The 21081-nt window shown below is 40.2% G+C and overlaps 1 protein-coding gene across 1 annotated transcript in view; it reads right to left on the bottom strand.

Annotated features, from left to right (window-relative positions):
- Nucleotides 1–21081, bottom strand: part of DCAF1 (DDB1 and CUL4 associated factor 1) — an 87426-nt gene that overhangs the window by 13904 nt on the left and 52441 nt on the right. The window contains exons 13-22 of the mRNA XM_055080070.1: nucleotides 18988–19112; nucleotides 16800–18063; nucleotides 16018–16216; nucleotides 14997–15079; nucleotides 14379–14463; nucleotides 11491–11724; nucleotides 10831–10924; nucleotides 10202–10306; nucleotides 9908–9981; nucleotides 9294–9395 (exon numbers count right to left, since the gene is read on the bottom strand). Coding sequence (XP_054936045.1) covers nucleotides 9294–9395; nucleotides 9908–9981; nucleotides 10202–10306; nucleotides 10831–10924; nucleotides 11491–11724; nucleotides 14379–14463; nucleotides 14997–15079; nucleotides 16018–16216; nucleotides 16800–18063; nucleotides 18988–19112 — 2365 coding nt within the window. The remainder of the gene's footprint in view (nucleotides 1–9293; nucleotides 9396–9907; nucleotides 9982–10201; nucleotides 10307–10830; nucleotides 10925–11490; nucleotides 11725–14378; nucleotides 14464–14996; nucleotides 15080–16017; nucleotides 16217–16799; nucleotides 18064–18987; nucleotides 19113–21081) is intronic.

A 21081-nucleotide genomic window follows, 5' to 3' on the forward strand; every position in this document is an offset into this window, starting at 1 on the left:
GTGCTCTGCCACAAGAGAAGCTACCACAGTGAGAAGCCCACGCACTGCAATGAAGAGCAGCCCCCGCTCACCACAACTAGAGAAAGCCCATGCACAGCAACGAAGACCCAACACAGCCAAAAAGAAACGAAAGGAGGGGAGGGGAGGAAAAATTACAAGACATACTAAAAGGAAAAGAAAAACACAGTTTGAAGAGACAATGTAAGCATCAGAACCAGACTCAGATATGGGAGGGATTAACAGACCAGGAATTTAAAACATCTATGATTAAGATGCTAAGGGCTCTCTAATGGATTAAGTAGACAGCATGCAAGAACAGATGGACAACAGAAGCAGAGAGATGGAAGTTCTAAGAAAGAACCCAAAAGAAATGCTAGCAATCAAAAATACTGTGACAGAAATGAAAAATGCTTTTGATGGGATTTTTTAGTGGATGGACACTGCTAAGGAAAGAATCTTGGAGCATGAGGATATCTCAATAGACACCACCAAAACTAAAAAGCAAAGAGAAAAAAGGCTGAAAGACACAGAACAGAATATACAATAACAACTGTGGGATAACTACAAAAGGCATAACATACATGTAGTGGAAATTCTAGAAGCAGAAGAAAAAAAAAGAACAGAAGAGATACTTGAAACAATAATGACTGAAAATGTCCCCCAAATTAATGTCAGATACCAAACCACAGATCCAGGAAGCTCTGAGAAAACTGAACAGGATAAATGCCCAAAAAACCCCACACCTAGTGACATCATTTTTTAAACTACAGAAAATCAAAGATAAAGAATAAATCCTGAAAGAAACCAGAGGGGAAAAACATCTTACCTATAGAGGAACAAAAAAAAAATTACACCCGATATCTCCTCCAAAACCATGAAAAAGCAAGAAGAGAGTGGAATGGAGTATTAAAAATGTTGAGAGACCAAAACCACCAACCTATAATTCCGTGCCTTGTGAAAGTATCCTTCAAAAGCGAAGGAGAGCGACTTCCCTGGTGGTCCAGTGGGTAAGACTCTGCGCTCCCAATGCAGGGGGCCCGGGTTTGATCCCTGGTCGGGGAACTAGATCCCGCATGTCGCAACTAAGAGTCCGCATGCCTCAACTAAGAAGTTTGCGTGCCACAACTAATAAGTCCGTACGCCACAGAGAAGATCCCACGTGCCACAACTAAGACCCAGCACAGCCTAAATAAATTTTTTAAAAGTGAAGGAAAAATACTTTTTCAGACAAAAACTGAGAGAATTTGTTGCCAGTAAACCTGTTTTGCAAGAAATGTTCAAAGAGGGGCTTCCCTGGTGGTTCAGTGGTTAAGAATCCACCTGCTAATGCAGGGGACACGGGTTCGAGCCCTGGTCCGGGAAGATCCCACATGTCATGGAGCAACTAAGCCCATGCACCACAACTACTGAGCCTATGTGCCACAACTACTGAAACCCGCGTGCCTAGAGCCTGTGCTCTGCAACAAGAAGCCACAACGAGAAGCCCGCGCACCACAATGAAGAGTAGCCCCCACTCGCCACAACTAGAGAAAGCCCGCATGCAGCAAAGAAGACCCAACACAGCCATAAATAAATAAATAAAGAGAGACAGATAGATAGAAATGTTAACAGAAATTCTTCAGAGAAAAGGAAATAAGTTAGAAACTCTGAATATATTAAGGAAGAGCACTGGAGAAGGAATAAGTGAAGGTAGAATAAACATTTTTCTTATTAACTGATCTTTGTTCAAAATAATAGTAGTTTGTTTAAAATAATAATAGCAACAATGTAGTCAATTATGTATGCTTTTATATAAGTAAAATGAATGACAGCAATGAAACAAGGGATAGGAGGAAAGAATTAGGACTACAGACTTTGTTATCATAAGTTACCTGCACTATTCATGAAGAGATACAGCGCTATTTGAAAGTGGACTTGCATTACTTGTAAATGTACACTGCAACCTCTAGAGTAACCACTAAAGACAGTTAAAGAAAAAAAAAGGTATAACTAATATGCTAATAAAGAAGAGAAGGGAATCCTATAAAATAATTAAAACCACAAAAAGGAATTCCCTGGCAGTCCAGTGGTTAGGACTCTGCGCTTTCAGTGCCCTGGGCCAGGGTTCAATCCCCGGTTGGGGAACTAAGATCCCGTGAGCTGCACAGCGTGTCCAAACAAACAAACAGACACAGAAAGCAGAAGAATGGAAGACAAAAACAGGAGCAAAGAACAAATAGAAAAAGTAACAAATATGGTAGATGTTAATCCTACTATATCAATAATTACTTTGAATGTCAATGTTCCAAATGCATCAATTAAAAGAGAGACATAATCAGAGTGGATCAATAAATAAGACTCAACTACATGTTGTCTATAAGAAACCCACTTTAAATATAGACACATATAGATTAAAACTAAATGGCCACGGGACTTCCCTGGCGGTCCACTGGTTAAGACTTAACGTTCCAATATAGGGTGTGTGGGTTCGATCCCTGGTCGGGACGCTAAAATCCCACATGCCTCAAGGCCAAAAAACCAAAACATAAAACAGGAGTGATATTCTAACAAGTTCAATAAAGACTTTAAAAATGGTCCGCATAAAAAAAAAAACCTTTAAAACACCCCTAAATGGACAAAGAAATCTATACCATGCTAACATGAATCAAAAGAAAGCCAGGGTAGAGAATTTCCTAGTGGTCCAGTAGTTAGGACTTGGCAGTTTCACTGCTGAGGCCCCGGGTTCGATCCCTGGTCGGGGTACTAAGATCCCACAAGGCATGTGGTGCCACCAAAAAACAAAGAGAGAGAAAGACAAAGAAAGAGAGAAAGAAAGCAAGCCAGGGTAGCTATATTAATTTCAGACAAAGCACCTCACACCAAGGAAAGTTACAAGAGATAAAGAAAGGCATTAGGGCTTCCCTGGTGGCGCAGTGGTTAAGAATCCACCTGCCAATGCAGGGGACATGGGTTTGAGCCCTGGTCCAGGAAGATCCCACATGCTGCGGAGCAACTAAGCCCGTGTGCCACAACTACTGAGCCTGCGCTCTAGAGCCCGTGAGCCACAACTACTGAGCCCACGTGCCACAACTACTGAAGCCCTCACGCCTAGAGCCCATGCTCCACAAGAGAAGCCACTGCAGTGAAAAGCCTGCGCACCACAATGAAGAGTAGTCCCCACTCGCCGCAACTAGAGAAAGCCTGCACACAGCAATGAAGACCCAACGCACCCAAAAATAATAAATAAATAAATAAACACTAAATGTTAGTTCAATTCCCTGGCAGTCCAGTGGTTAGGACTCTGCGCTTTCAGTGCCCTGGGCCAGGGTTCAATCCCCGGTTGGGGAACTAAGATCCCGTGAGCTGCACAGCGTGTCCAAACAAACAAACAGACACAGAAAGCAGAAGAATGGAAGACAAAAACAGGAGCAAAGAACAAATAGAAAAAGTAACAAATATGGTAGATGTTAATCCTACTATATCAATAATTACTTTGAATGTCAATGTTCCAAATGCATCAATTAAAAGAGAGACATAATCAGAGTGGATCAATAAATAAGACTCAACTACATGTTGTCTATAAGAAACCCACTTTAAATATAGACACATATAGATTAAAACTAAATGGCCACGGGACTTCCCTGGCGGTCCACTGGTTAAGACTTAACGTTCCAATATAGGGTGTGTGGGTTCGATCCCTGGTCGGGACGCTAAAATCCCACATGCCTCAAGGCCAAAAAACCAAAACATAAAACAGGAGTGATATTCTAACAAGTTCAATAAAGACTTTAAAAATGGTCCGCATAAAAAAAAAACCTTTAAAACACCCCTAAATGGACAAAGAAATCTATACCATGCTAACATGAATCAAAAGAAAGCCAGGGTAGAGAATTTCCTAGTGGTCCAGTAGTTAGGACTTGGCAGTTTCACTGCTGAGGCCCCGGGTTCGATCCCTGGTCGGGGTACTAAGATCCCACAAGGCATGTGGTGCCACCAAAAAACAAAGAGAGAGAAAGACAAAGAAAGAGAGAAAGAAAGCAAGCCAGGGTAGCTATATTAATTTCAGACAAAGCACCTCACACCAAGGAAAGTTACAAGAGATAAAGAAAGGCATTAGGGCTTCCCTGGTGGCGCAGTGGTTAAGAATCCACCTGCCAATGCAGGGGACATGGGTTTGAGCCCTGGTCCAGGAAGATCCCACATGCTGCGGAGCAACTAAGCCCGTGTGCCACAACTACTGAGCCTGCGCTCTAGAGCCCGTGAGCCACAACTACTGAGCCCACGTGCCACAACTACTGAAGCCCTCACGCCTAGCGCCCATGCTCCACAAGAGAAGCCACTGCAGTGAAAAGCCTGCGCACCACAATGAAGAGTAGTCCCCACTCGCCGCAACTAGAGAAAGCCTGCACACAGCAATGAAGACCCAACGCACCCAAAAATAATAAATAAATAAATAAACACTAAATGTTAGTTCTTAAAAAAGAAAAGAAAAGAAAAAAAGAAGGCATGATATGGGAAACAAAACGAAAAGACAACCTACAGACTAGGAGAAAATTTTTGCAAATGATGCGACAAACAAGGGCTTCACTTCCAAAATATACAAACAGCTCATACAGCTCAATATCAAAAAAACAAACAACCCAATAAAAAAATGGGCAGAAGACCTAAACAGACATTTCTGCAAAGACATACAGATGGCCAACAGGCACATGAAATGATGCTCAACATCACTAATTATTAGAGAAATGAAAATCAAAACTACAATGAGGTATGACCTCACACCGGTCAGAATGGCCATCAACAAAAACATCTATAAACAATAAATGCTGGAAGAGGGTGTGGAGAAAAGGGAACCCTCCTACACTGTTGGTGCAGCCACTATGGAGAACAGTATGAAGGTTCCTTAAAAAACTAAAAATAGGGACTTCCCTGGTGGTCCAGTGGTAAAGAATCTGCCTTACAATGCAGGGGACACGGGTTTGACCCCTAGTTGGAGAACTAGAATCCCACATGCCGCGAGGCAACTAAGCCTGCATGCCACAACTACTGAGCTCATGCACCTCAACGAGAGCCCACATGCTGCAAACTACAGAGCCTACACACTCTAGAGCCCGTGTGCCACAACTACAGAGCCCATGCGCCCTGGAGCCTGCACACCACAACTAGAGAAGAGAAAACCCATACACCAACTAGAGAGAAGTCCACACACGACAACAAAAGATCCTGTAAGCCTCAACAAAGATCCTGCGTGCCGCAACAAAGACCAGATGCAGCCAAAAATAAATTACATACATAAATAAAAAATAAATCTTAAAAAAAAAGAAAAAAAAAACCCTAAAAACAGAGTCACCATGTGATCCAGCAATCCCACTCCTGGGCATATATCCAGAAAAGATGAAAATTCTAATTCAAAAAGATACATGTGCCCCGATATTCATTCATAGCAGCACTATTTACAACAGCCAAGACATGGAAGCAACCTAAGTGGCCATCAAAAGATGAATGGATAAAGATGTGGTACACATATACAATGGAATATTACTCTGCCATTAAAAAAAAGAACAGGGCTTCCCTGGTGGCGCAGTGGTTGAGAGTCTGCCTGCCGATGCAGGGGACACAGCTTCATGCCCCAGTCCAGGAAGATCCCACATGCCGCGGAGCGGCTAGGCCCGTGAGCCATGGCCGCTGAGCCTGTGCGTCTGGAGCCTGTGCTCCGCAACGGGAGAGGCCACAACAGTGAGAGGCCCGCGTACCGCAAAAAAAAAAAAGAACAAAATGCCATTTGCAGCAACATAGATGGACCTAGAGATTATCATACTAAGTGAAGTAAGTCAGAAAAAGACAAATATCATGACCTATCATATCACTTACATGTGGAATCTTAAAAAAAAGATTAAAATGAACTTATTTACAAAACAGAAACAGACTCACAGACATAGAAAACAAACTTACAGTTACCAAAGGGGAAAGGGTAGAAAATAAATTAGGAATTTGGGATTAATAGATATACACTACTATATAGAAAACAGATAAACAATAAGGAACTACTGTATAAGCAAAGGGAATTATATTCAATATCTTGTAATAACCTATAATGGAAAAGAATCTGAAAAAGAATATATATATATAAAATATATATATCACTGAATCACTTTACTGTCCACCTGAAACAAACACAATTTAAATAAACTGTACTTCAATTAAAAAAACCAAAACAAAACTGCAAGACCTAAATTCCTTTCCACTCAAAAATATCTTAAACCACACATTTTGATTGTTCAACTAAAGGAATAAATGTCTATTAATTTTTTAATTAAATAGTGAGACCACTACATATCTATTAAAATGACCAAAATGCAAAACAATGACAGCACCTAATGCAGGTGAGTACATGGAGCAACAGGAACTTTCATTCACTGATGACAAATGCAAAATGGTACAGCCACTCTGGTAGACAGTTTGGCAGTTTCTTATAAAACTAAACATACTTTTACTATATGATCCAGCAATAACACTTCTCGGTATTTACACAAAGGAGTTGAACACTGATGTCTACACAAAAACCTGCACACGGTACACAATATGTTGATTTTTTTTTTTTGAGGTATAGTTATAGTTGATACAGGAGCTTTATTCTGAATTGCCAAAACTTTATTCAAATTACTCCAGAACATAATTGCCAAAACTATTCAACATTGTGATGAAGATGTCCTTCAGTAGGTAAATGAATAAATAAACTGTGGTACACCCAAACAATGGAATAGTATTCAGCATTAAAATGAAATGAGCTACCAAGTCATGAGAAGATATGGAACAAACTTAAATGCATATTACTCAATGAAAGAAGCCAATCTGAAAAGGCTACATTCTGTATGATTCCAACTATATGACACTCTGGAAAAGGCAAAACTATAGAGACAGTAAAAAGATCAGTGGTTGTCAGGGGCTGAGGGGAGGGAGGAATGAATCAGTGGAGCACAGAGGATTTTTAGAGCAGTGAAACTATGTACAATACTACAATGGTGGATACACGTCATGTTTGTCCAAACCACAGAACGTGTAACACCAAGAACGAACCTTAATGTAAACTATGGACTCTGAGCAATAATGATGTGTCAGTATAGGTTCATCATTTGTAACAAATGTACCACTGTGCTGTGGGATGTTGATAATGCGGGAGGCTATGCATACAGGGACAGTGCATTTATGGGAAATCTCTGTACCTTCTGCTCAATTTTGCTGTGAATCTAAAGCTGCTCTAAAAAATAAAGTCTAGCCAAGAAAAAACAAAAACTATTGTACTGAGGATGTCATTTTCAGTAAAGTGCTTTATAAAATAATATCCCCATGGTATCCAACAAGGATCATGACTATCTGCATCTGTGTGTGAGGAGAGAGGGAAGATAGAGCTGGGAAACTGCCCCTTCCTAAGAGGGCATCCCATGAGGGAAGCACTGGCACAGGATGCCTCTGGGTCAAGAAGCAAGCCCTGCAGAAGGCTCTGCTCTGATCCCACAGTGACCACTAACCCCAAATACATACAAGACTCCTCTCCTCACTCTGCTCAGAAGAAACCCATTTCTTGGGATTATGAATTATCTCTGAGCTCTAATAAAATGCATACTTAGCCAGTTAGAACATTCTACCAGAGACAGTGGCAATCAAGAGAGTATACACAGAGGACAGTAAGGTGAGTCTGTTTTAGCTTGTTGATTCCAGGTGACAGGGTTTACTCAAGGATTCAATTTAGAGGAGAAAGTAGAGGTTCATAACCTATAAAGCCCGATAGTGGAACACATACCTAAATCTCAAACTGGCACAACAAATCACTCTTGCTTAGTCAGTACTAAGTCCTGTCAGAAAAAAAACATGAATCACTGGCCCATAGTATTAGACTTGCACAAAAAAAATACTTTTAAAATTACCACTTTCAAAAATTTTGCTCTTAAAAATTATTTTAAATCTTAAGTACAAGCTGCTGGGGAATGCTAACATAAAGCTATTCCATTAGCCCTAACCATTGAGCATGATTTACCAAAGAATAGGGGAGAGGTGAGGATGAGAGAGCAATGGCAGGGCAAAAAGAAGAAAGTGTGCTTCCTCTTGTTCTACAGTGGCCCCTGCCCTCACTCAGGGCACTTCTGTGCCCTTAAAGAGGATACAGAGCACCAAGACCAAGCAACACCGTAGTGGAAGAAAAAACAGAAATGAATCCAAGATCTGGAAAAAAGATATTTTATCTGCTTTATTATCTACAACAAAAATGTAAAAACCTAGTCATTCATTTTCAACTTTATATTACTCAGCAATAAACATTTCTCAGATTTGTCTAGAGAATCGGGCCAAGAGAGTATATGCTTAGAAAAAAAATGTGGTGTGAGCCTAGTAGACAGGAAAGATCTGCTGAAACTCAGAAGTTTAAGAAACTCTTCATAACTGACATCAACTGACACACCACACAGACAAGCACCTAGCATAACGTGACCATAAATTAAAATCCCCTATAAAAAAGGAAAAGCTAAGATTCTGAGACATGATACCATCTACCCACATTTTATAAATGTTTAATTTCTCAAAAGCATCAGTATCTTCTCTTTACCTGTAAGCTCCATTCTATACTCTGAAAATAGACTATGCCATAAAACTGAGAAAATGCAAACCAGAACTTTATAGAGGTTAAGCCATTTCTATGATCCAGCTCAGCAGAGTGACTTTTCAGTTTTGTATTGACATTGAGAAAATGGGGGCCTGCTTATCCTGAAGCCAGACAGGGCACTGGTTCTGAAGGTGAGTACAAGGAAATCTCTAAAACAAAATCAGAGGGCTTCCCTGGTGGCGTGGTGGTTGCTAGTCTGCCTGCCGATGCAGGGGACACGGCTTCATGCCCCGGTCCAGGAGGATCCCACATGCTGCGGAGCGGCTAGGCCCATGAGCCATGGCTGCTGGGCCCGCACGTCCAGAGCCTGAGCTCCGCAACGGGAGAGGCCGAAACTGTGAGAGGCCCGTGTACCGCAAAAAAAAAAAAAAAAAAAATCAGAGATTGCTGACCTGCAAATTAATCTATAAATGGAACTCACAGGACTATCAGATACTGCTTAAAGTCTTGTAATAATAAAAATCTGCCTTCTTCTGATGAGTTTCAGTGATCAAGGACACTGACAGGCCTTCAGAATATGCTAACAGGTAGCAAACACCCCTATAGGAAAAATCTTAAAAAAAAAAAAAAAAAAGAAAAGAAAAACCCTATAACTAAAAGCAGAAATGCATAATTTCTAATAAAGCATTATTCAGCAGAAATTTCAAAGACCACTAACCTGATCCTCCTCTTCATCCTCATCCTCTGCCAGACGCTGCCTGCCTACTTCATACAGCCTGCACACCGTGTCCATGTTCAGAGAATCCATGCTGCCTTGGTTCTGAAATAGAACACCCAGTCCACAAGAAGTTAGTTTTTCGAAGGCCCATATCCGCACCTCAGCTATGACTGGCATTCACACACCTTGACCCTGTAACTATCAAAGCTTCCAATACCCAAAATTCTTGAACTGATTCTGAAAATGTTATGCCTAGGACACAGAGAGGGAAAGAAAAACAGGATGAGAAGGCCTGGACAGCAAGGGAGAGACCACCATCCCTGGGAACAACACTGTTCCAAGGATGCTCTAGAGAGAGTTGACTCCTCTAAGAAAGGGATGACAGTGTGAGTCCAGGATAATAGGAGACGGGACGCTCCACAATGCTTTATATCAGGATTTTCCTACTTCTCTTATACTGTGTATCTCCCCATCAGATGAGTATATTATCCTAATCTCTCACCAGAAATGCATCATCTTTAGAACACATAACAGACAAAAATGTCTGGAGTATAAGTTGAAAATGATCTTAAATATCAGAATAAAACAGTAGGATTTCTTCTTGCTCCCTTTACCTCGATGACAGCAAGATAGCAGTCTTTGGTGTCTGTACATAGGTCAAAAATGTTCCGTTTCACATCAATGGTCGCTGGAAAACAGAATGTGACAAGACTCAGGACTAGACCACTGCTGTGATCTTAAAACCAGCCTTTCTGTTAAAGGAATTCAAGGTGACTGTTAATAAATATTTCCCTAACTCCTCTGCTTTTCAAAAGCAGAAAAATTATAATTCTCTCAGAAAATGGAGGATCTTAAATAAGGAACACCAAAACAAGGCAAAATCATCAATACCTGACCTTCACACTTACCTATAGGTTTGTAATCAGTTGCATTAAATGTTCGGAAGGATGATCCAAAAGGGCTTTTCATCCTCTCTTCCATTAAGTCATCTTCATCATCTGCCTGCAACATAGCTAGTTGGGACGGAAAGGGGAAATAGGAAAGGGAAGCAAAATACTATTAGAATCAGAAACATCCCCTATTCAAACTGCAGAAAATATTAATGGACAATCAAGACTTCAGAGAGTTTCCCCGTAGTAAATTCCTCTCAAAGCATCCTCCTTGCATATCCAAACAATATCCTCAACCCCTCATCTAGCTTCCAACAACTGTTACAGCTGAAAGCGTACAAAAATCACAAGACAAAAAAGGTTTTTCTTTAAGTTCATAATGATACGCATGGTAAATTACTCATGAAATTTCTTTCTATACAAGATTTACTTGTTATCTTCAAAGCCAGTGGCTCTCCACTCTAAATCAACATTATTCTCATCAACAAATTTCGTCACCATTTGCACTATTATTTTATCCTTTATGTTACAACTTTGAAATGTTTTTCAATTCACATTTGACAGATATTTCTAAATAGGAAGTATCAAATTAAGTGAGTGGGGAGAGGAGGGAGAAAGAGAATAATGAAAAGTGAAAAGTTTATTACCTCCATACATCACTGTCCCCGTGTGGTTGAACACCACTCGACACTGATCTAGAGCAGGAACTGTGTGTAAAAGATGGAAAGTACGAAGGTCCCACTAGGAGGGGAAAGGTCAAGGAAAACTATTTTCCCCAAAACTTCTTATTTAACCTCATGAGGGAAATTCTGAAATACCACTTTCTTTTCCCCTCCTTCTAGATATTAATGCTTTAAAAGTCAACAAGATCAAGATAAAGCAAAAGCATATAGAATGCATATTACTGAATAATGACCCTGAAAATCTCCTATGATATCCTCATATACATAAAAACTACATGAGCTCCCTCTCTCCCAATAGTAGCACTTCTTTTTACTCTTATGTGTCATTTCTATAGAGCAAAAGTAAAATCCTTCTGAAGACAGATAAAAGTCAATCTGACACCTGGGGAAGTGGGAGGGAGTAATCTGGTCACTTCCCAATACAAAGAAAACATGCTAGTAAAAGTCATCGATAATTACCAATATCAACAAGAATCCACTAGAGATTCAATAATACTTCAAAGGAAAAAAACCAGGTTATTTACCTGTGTGGATACTTCGACCAGGTATTGGTAGAAAGATAAATAATTTCTGCATTACAAACTAGGTAACAAATGGCAATTAAGACACAGGCATAAAGGATACAATCTCAGTATTAATGATGACCTCCAGCCCATTCGGATGGAAAACGCCACTGATGTTCATGTTGAACTTGTCAAACTTGTGGATGGCCTGTGCAGAGCGGACATCCCAGAGGACGCCATCATTTAAGACAAGATCATCTGTAGGATTAAAGGTGGCACAGTTCCTCTTGTAGTTGTTGGCAAGATCTGGGTTAAACAGAGTCAACAGCTTGTTGCCAGTCTGAATATCATAAATCTTTAGAGAAGAAGGGGTGGGAAGAGAAAAATCAGACCAATCCATCCACTGACAAATTCAAACAGAAGCTGCATAAAATATCTCTCTCATGCTTTCCAAAGCCCATCAAAATTATAAAAGGCCTAACATTAAAAATAACTGGAAAATAGGAAGACCACACCCATACAAGCAAAGTTTATGTACTTTGGTTCCCATTCAAGGTTTGAAAAGTCTCTTTGCCACAAGTAAGAAAATGAGAAGTGAGACTGCAATAGGGATAAGAAAACCCTCTTCTTCCCCATCCCACTTTCAAGAAACAGAAAATGTTTCTAAGACTGAAACTGAGAAACTCTCCATGTGGACTAACCAACATCACTCACAGAATACTCTTACAGGTTACTTTTTGGAGAAAGGCATCAACAAAAAGCCCTTTTCTCCTTAAAATCTCCCAATATACTATCCAAAGTCTACAATGTGCAACCCATGCAGAGACCAGACTTTCCCATCAGCTTACAGACATGCTGTAATATATCCAATCTTCTTAAAAAATCCTCCTTTAATAGAGGAACAAATAGGGAGACACCACAAACAAACAAATCCAGATCATGGGACAAGACAACTAGCCTGATCTCTTCAAAAGTCAATGTCATGAAAACTGGAGAAATGGTTCTTGGCTTTAAAACATTAGTGAGACATAACAACCAAAACCAAATGCAATATGTGAATCTTGGCTGGATCCTGGTTAAAAAAAAAAAAAAAATTGAAACCAAACACATCAGGAACGATCGGGAAAACTGAGTATGGGATGGATATTAGATGATATTTGGGAATTACTATAAATTTTCTTCTATTTGATAACAGAGTGTGATTATGTAATAAAATGTCACTATTGCTAGGATATACATGGTATAAGAGTTAGGGATAAAATGTTTGCAACTTACTTTCTATAATTCAGAAAAACACACATATTTACACAGAAAGAAACTATGGCAAAATACTAAACTGATGAATCTAGGTGGTAGTTATGTGTACTACTATTTCAACTCTTCTATATATTTTAACATTTTCAAATTAAGTTTGGGAGAAAGCCTCCCTTCACCACTCCATATCCCCCACCTCAAGCTACTATCCCCTCTTCTCTTTTTCAGCAAAATACTTCAAAAGACTTGTCTATACTCAGTGTCTCCACTTCTCTCCTGTTCTCTCGTGAACCCACTCTAATCAGATTTTTCATCCCAGTGCACAGAACTAGCTCCTGACATGGTTAACACTGACCTCCACATGGTCAGTCAAAGGTAACTTCTCAATTCTCACCCTTTTTTTTTTCTTGGCCACGCCACACAGCTTGCAGAATCTTAGTTCCCCGACCAGTGATTGAGCCCCAGCCCTCAGCAGTGAAAGCCCAGAGTCTTAACCAATGAACCGCCAGGGAATTCCCTCAATTCTCATCTTATGCAACCTATCAGCAGTTTCTGACCCAGGAGATCAATCCTTCCTCAAAAGAGTCTTCCCTTGCCTTCTACAGCACATCTTTTTCCTGAGGTCTCCTGCTACCTAACTGGCCACACTCTTTGTTCTCCTTCCCAAGTTCCTTCTCACACGGGCAACTTCTAAATACTAGCACATGCCAGGACCCTGTCCTCACACTTCTCTTCTCTAGCCTCCTTAATGATCTCATCCGAGTTCACGGTTCATACTGTCGACAAGTGAACAACTCCCATATTTATATCTCCCACCCCAGACTTTTCTCCTGAACCCCCAATTTGTATATTCAACTGCCCATTCCCTATTTGAGTGTCTAAGAGAATCACAAACTACATGTATCCAAAACCCCAGGGCCCAGCTGCATCACTTCTCATTGCCTGCACCACGCCCACCTAGGCACAGCCCCACTGCAGCTCTCACATATTAGCTGGCACAACACCCTCCTAACTGGAAAGCCTCCTCTTGCTTTTCTCACAGAAACCAGACTCACACTTTAGGAATTTTACATCCAGTCATGTGCTTTCTTGCTCACCCTCCAGTGTCTTCATCTCACTCAGAGGAAAAGCCAAAGGTCTTAAACAACACATTACAAGAGGCTACATGCTATGCCCCACCACTGACCTCAGCTCTTACCCGGCCTTCTTCCTCCCACCTCCCAAGTAAGGACTTTTCCCTTGCTATTCCCCGTCTTAGATCACTTTTCCCCAGACACCTGCATGATGCCCACACTTCCTTCAAGACGCTGCTTAAACATTACCCAATCAGTGACACTGATTTCCTAGATAAAAAGGAAGTCCCCCACACCACCACCAAGCACTTCCTACCTCTTACCCTGCTTTCTTTTCCTTGGCAGCACTTACCACCTGACATACTATATATTTGCTTCTTTATTCATTGTCTCCCCAGTGAGGCTCCACAAAGGCAGGGACTTTATTTCATCTAAAACTTAGTGTTTGAAAATATCTGCTCTGCTAATGAAATAGTCCTCAAATTGTCAGATTAAGTTCTTTTCACATTTTTCCCATATAGCTCAGAATTACTTCATTACACTTCCAGATTCTATCTGGAAAGAATATCACTGAGTAATTTCTCGTCACCCACAGGACTTAAGTCCTCACACTCAGTCCAGAAGATTTCAGTATAAACAAATAGACAAATCACTTGAAAGAAGTGGATTCTTAAGTACTTACATGGGCAATGTCTCCTTTTGTGCCTATGACCCGATCCTGAGAGTGCTTACTGAACTCAACATAGTGATCTTCTGTGAAGGAATGCCTATGAACAAACAACAGAGGTACTGATGTAACTGACCTTTGGGACATAATTATTCAACTGACTGAAAATAAGGTGATCCTCAGCCTCTTGCCTGACTATACTCACCTAAAGATTCTCAGCTCCCAAAGAGGAAAAAAATGTACACGTAAGATTAAAAAGAAAATTCCCTCCACCAGTTTGGATCAGTCCAAGCAGTTCCAAAATAATTAATGGAAACTACCTGGTTAAAGAAATGGCTAACAGGGTACATGTGCCTTTGAAATATGCTCCAGCAAAGACAGCAATGTACACATGTGAACGTGAGAAAATACGTAGATGTACCATTCTGGATTAGTGAAGGGTCTGCTGTGTGATGGGAATGTATATACCTGGTAAGAAAACCCAGGAATTAAGAATAAACAGATGAGGAAGAGAGAAGTCAGCAATATAACTTAGAGCATTCCTCTTTTTCCCAAAAGCCTTTAAGTCAAAGAATCAGATGAAGGGGATAAATTGTAAAACAGAGAGACTAGGTTATAAAAGTAGATACATACTTCATATCAAATACTGATTTCATTCCCCAAAGTGCAGACAGAGGCTGGCTCCAAGTAGCAGATGTCAGCAGCAAGGACCCGTCCTAAAAGAAGATGGGAGGCCCAAGGTGGGTAATCATGTGTTTATATAAATGCCATCTTCCATTAGCATTCTAAAATATAAAATATATTGTTGGATTATAAAGAAAACAGAAAAACTTTTAGGAACCAAGAAATGGTCAGAAGCTGCTAGGACTTAAGTAACATGTACCTCCTATGTCCTAAAAAATAACTAAATTTAAGAGAATATTAAATCCTCCTAACATATAATAGTTCCAAGGGAGGGGGTGGGGGGATGCGACACTTGGAAAGATGTCAAAGATGGTTCCTCCTTTCTTAATATTTGGCCATATTTCTCCATCTCTCTCATCTGAAATAACAGTCAACTGGAAACAGTTGTTAGACTTCCTAGCTAAGGATTCTTAAAGGTTTTTCAAAGAGAAACCCCAATAAAAGGTCAACCTCCTTTACTTTAAAAGCAGGAACATTATTCTTGTCATCTTAACAGTCTTGACTTTTAGAAACAGCAAAGGCAACAATTTCATCCATAGTATAGTGTTAAACTGTGAAGTACCACTGGAATCATATGCTTGTTTTCCTGAAAATTCACAGTACTTTGAGATTTCCTTCCAACACAAAAAGAAAACTTTAGTGGTTATAGTTGATAATCTCCATTTCCAAATGAAGCAAATTAAAAATCTCTCTATGTTCAGGTCTTAGAACAAGGGTTGGCAAACATAGGGCCAGACAGTAAATACTTTAGGTTTGTGCAGGCCATATGGTCTGTGCTGCGTGCAACTACAGTACTCAACTCTGTCATGGTAGCATAAAAGTAGCCATGACAATACATAAACGTACAAGCACGGCTGCGTTCCAATAAAACTTTATGTACAAATACAGGCAACCAGTCAGACCACAAGCCCACAGTTCACCAACCTATCCTAGGAGAATGATTGAGAATAACCTAGGAAGGGACCTTTACCCTGGAAGGTTCAAGGTGTGTGATAGCTGAATTGTGACAGTTATAGCTGGCCTCCTCCTGTCCACTAAACACATTATAGAGCTTCAATTGCCCAGTGCAGGTGCCAAGCATCAGGAACCGCTCTCGTGCTGAGAATGCACAACAGGTGAAGCCACTCTCATCCTCATTGGCTTCCCGGAACACTGAAATAGGACGGAACCTAAGCAAACAAAAGAGAATCAGAGACAAAGAACAGGCAAGGACTCAGAAAAAGAAAACTCTGTTAGAAGGACAGTAGGAAAAACAAAGCATTTATGTTTCAAATGGGTTCTTCCAAAATATCAGTGACCTTCAGCAGTTCATCTTCATTTTAAAAGAGAGAAAATGACCTTCACTTAAAAATTTTAACAATAACAAAAATTCCCATGTGTAAAACCTGGGATACCATGACCTTCACTTAAGATTTTTAAGGAATGAGAAGAGGAGACAACTTGGACCAGCACAAAAACAAACTTGAGAGCCTAGTTAGGGACAGAGTGTTGCATGGGTTCTAGAAAACATACTAGTTACAGTAAGAACACAGAGTACCTTATCAATATATTGCCAATAATCACACAAGGAACCCATGGTTGACAAAAGGGGGTATAGTCACATTGCTCATGTATTCACAGTGATAATTCCTGGTATTTCAGGCCAACAGATGGTTTTCTGGACTAATTACTTTATGCTGATATTGCCCACATACTTGGACTTAAATAGAAAAATCATTCCAATTCCCAGGAAGTGAGGTAACCTCTCCTTACCTGCTAAAGATAAGGTGCCTATCAAAGCATCCGCCATCCACCCCTCCATACTTTGGAAATGATGCCCTGCGGTTTAGCCTTGAGGTAAAGTTTATTGGCGCTTGCCGCCTCTGTTTTGGCTCAGGACATTGGTGAGGAGTAAAGAGAGAGAAAGGTGGGCAGGTGGCAACTGGGTTCTTGCAGCGAGCATGCTGCTCTCTAAGATATTCTGTGATAATACTGTCCAGCGTAGGTGGGGAAGGAAGATGTCTGTCCAACTGCTTTTTTATGGCTGGGCTTTGGCTGTAGGCGCCATGGTCCGACTTCTGCCGCAACACTCTGATTTTCCTGCCATTGCAGGGTGATGGCCTCTCTCTGATAAAACTGATCCTACCAATCAAAGGGGAGTTGCCTGCATAAGACGGGCCAGGCAGAGCTAGTGAACCCTGGGAGGCCCGTGGCTGAGGATGAGCAGAGGGGGCAGAAGGGGCAGAGGCACCCACAGCAGCATGGCTGCCCAGTCGAGTTGCAATGCCATTGGCGATGCGAGGGGTACGGGGAAGAGAAACAGGAGAAGCAGCAGCAGTGACTGGGGTGAAGGCAGAAGAATGGGAGGCAGCAGTCATGGGCAGGTCAGCCTCTTTAGTCAGCACAGTTACTGTCTCCCCAAGCCCTTTAGAAATGAGATGGTTTCGTATCAGCAGAAGCAGCTCTTTCTCAGGAAAGGAGATCCTTGACTGGGCAACAACATCTGCTTTCTGAAGTCGTGCCAGGGACACATCAGTGCCAATGAGAAGTGGCTTTCCTGACACCCGTTCAATGAGCTCAGCAGCATACTTGCAGAACTTGACATGGTCACTGCGTTTGTCCTGCAGCACAGGCTCTTTCATCAGTTGCTGGATTTGACAGCTGCTGAACAGGGGCAGTTTGCTGATGATCTGCCGGACAGTGCTACTGCGAGACAGGCCCACCAGGGCCTTGCAGGCCAGGGCCCGGATCTGGTCTGCATCTGTGATGGGCATCTTGATGGACAGTAAGGACAGAAGCACCTTGATGCCATTGTTGGACTGGACCACATTCCACATCTTGGCCAGAGTGTGCTCACTGCTTTTGGGAGTCTGAGGCAGCTTTCTCCGAGGAGTTCCAGAGATAAATTTGCCAATACTAGAAATTCTGTTATCTGGGCCACACACACAATTGATGATAATCTGAAGTGCTGACTTCTGAATTTCAGCATCATGAATAAAGAACTCACCCTCAGCCACTCCCAAAATAATGCTGATACCTATTGGGGAAAAAATAAACATTTTATATTATTCCTCATAAAACTAATGGCCAACTTCAACGGTTATTCCAGAGTCAGAATTCAGAGTTCTATTCATTTTGTTCCACTTAAAAGAAAACTACACTTTTTTTTTAAAAAAGTATAAGGAATAGTTTGTATAAAATGCAATCAGTTCTACTACAGTGCATCTTTATGACATAATACCTTGTATGCAGTTGTTAAATAGGGGAATGACGTCAGTATTATGTGGAAGTAACCAAGGGTCATGTACAAACTTTCCTGGGTAAGTAGAGCAAAAATAGTGGGAATAAATAAAAACCTTCAGCAGGAAAGGAAAAAGCCCTCAGCCTGGCTGCTATAGTGGCAGCAAGTTAAAAACAAGTGGCTATGCCTTGGGCTTTCTCTCCAGAGTGGTACACCCTAGGGCCCACAACCAGTCACACAACTTGCCATGCTCACCTTAGCAGCAGCCCTCATCAGCCCTGCTCTTAATAAAGGGTATTTTCAAACAAAGTGTATTTTCCTTTTGTTTTTGTGTATAATAGCTCCTATCCATTCTGCACTGCTTGCCAATTACTAATTTTGTTAGGGCTCAGATTACAAAGTTGCTTAAGTTTTTTACTGTCTGCCCCAATCTATTTTTCTCATAAATTCTATTTTTAGCACAACACTCTACAGAGTACAAGCTTTTCAGGAATGCACATGTACAACTGTAGCGGAAATGCCTATACCACCCAGAAAACCTGAATTCACTACCATGACTCCCTTATATGAAACTGATGGCATGACTTACAAGACTTACAAGGTACCCTCCTCTACTACCTTCTGTTCTAATACTGTAAAATTAGGTCAGGTAGGTAACAACCAGAATGGCAAAGGAAAACAAAGACCACGTAATAACAAAAATGGCAAGGTACAACCTACCTACAGTGGAGACGGTAGAGCCAGCCTCATCCAGCACATCCACTGATTCTGCCAACTGGAGCTGAATTTTTGGCACAACAGTGAGAATAGCCAAGACATCCAAAGCAAAGCGCACAGTGTCATTCCTGGATAGGAAGAAGAATTAGTCAAAGGGAAACTAGGATACAGCCACAAGAAACAACAACAGCTAAAAGAGAGAGAGACAATGGATCAGAACTACTACTGATGTAGGAGGGACTATGGCTCTGTCTCTAGCCATGGCATCAGGAGACAGCCTGTAAGTCACCACAACTTTAATTTCAAAAAACACAGGGATGGAATTTTCACCTATCAGACTGCTAAGATTAAAAACAAGGGATAATCCCCAATGCTGATGAAGATGTACAGAGACAAATGCTCTCAAACTTTTGGTGGGAGTAGAAATAAAGATACTCTTTTCAGAAAATAATTTGGAAATATGAAACAAAGTTCTTAAAAAGTTCATAACCTTTGGCCCAGGAATTTCACCTCTAGGAATCTGTCCTAAGGAAATAATCAGAAGTATTCAATACAAACAAGTATTTATGTATTAAGATGTCCATTAACGCATCATGGACAGCAAAAGAATTAAGAAAACTTACACAGACAAAAGGAATATATGCGTTAAATTATGGTACACTCATATGATGAACTACTTTGCAGCTACTGACAATTATTTTCAAAGAACTCTAAAGGACAAATGAAAAGGCTCAAAATATAACATTAATGAAATAGGAAGCTAAGATATAAAATTTTAAATCTGACAATACCAAGTATTGGCAAGAAGGTATAAAAATGAAAACTCCCACAGACTGCTATGGGAGAAGAAAATAGTATGAGCATTTTCCAAGCAACTTGGCAACATCTACTATAGATGAAATGAAGACACACTACAACCCAGGTTATACACATCATATCCTCAAGAAAGACTCCAAAAAGAGGTTTGTGGTCCCATTCATTTAACAGGAAAAAAAGAAACAAAAGACACTAAATGTTCAGCAATAGGAGAATAAACTACAGTACAGAAATACAAGAGTTCAAATAAATATCAACACATAAATCTCAAACACGTAAGGGTGGCTATATACCTGAAACTTATATTAAAAAAGTAAAAATAAATAAGGGTAAAAAAAGCAAGCTGCGAAAGACGTATACAGGATAATACTTTATATAACTTTAAAACATACAAAAGAATAATATATTATCGTTTACACACCCACACGTATGTATAGCATAAAAAAATGAATGGAGAGAATGCACACCAAGTTCAGAAGACTGGTCACTTTCAGGAGGCAGAAAATGGAAAGGAACTGAAAAAGAAGCAAATACAGCAACATGCCAACCCTGGGTATGTATGGAGTAGTTGTTATATTATTCTCTGTATCTTTATGTATTTTGAGATATTTCATCTAAAAGATGAATTTGATTAAATACTATAATCTCAATTATGTATATTTACATACATTATGGAAAAAAGACTAAAGAAATTAACAGTGGCTACGAATAATTTTCATTTCTAAGGTTTTATATATTCTAAGCAAAAACAAGTATTTAATTTTATTTTTAAAGTTAAGCTTTTAAAGGACATATTTATATTTTCTTATGTAATCAAATATGAATTTTCCACTCAAAAAATGTATTTATAACCTTCCTCATTATCTTCTGAGTTTCCATCATCTTTAAAGCAATGTTCTCCAAGTAAATATAATAACCTACTTTAATACTCTAAAACAGTGGTTCTTGAAGTGTGGTTAGGGGACCCTAAGAGTCTCTGAGCCTCTTTCAAAAAGTGCTGAGATAAAAAAAACTATTTTTATAATAACACTAAGATGTTATTTTCCTTCCTCACTCTCATTCTCTCAAGAGTGTATAGCAGAGCTTTCCAGAGGCTTGTCATGTGTGATGTCACAAAAGATTGAATAGCAGATATGAAATATTAAACCAGACATTTTAAAAACTTGCTGAAATCACCTGGTTTTATTTTGGAAACTTTTCTTTTTTTTTTTTTTTTTTTTTTTGTGGTACGCGGGCCTCACACTGTTGTGGCCTCTCCCGTTGCGGAGCACAGGCTCCGGA

The sequence above is a fragment of the Physeter macrocephalus genome, chromosome 18 (assembly GCF_002837175.3).
Source record: "Physeter macrocephalus isolate SW-GA chromosome 18, ASM283717v5, whole genome shotgun sequence".
In the NCBI taxonomy this organism is placed as follows: domain Eukaryota; kingdom Metazoa; phylum Chordata; class Mammalia; order Artiodactyla; family Physeteridae; genus Physeter; species Physeter macrocephalus.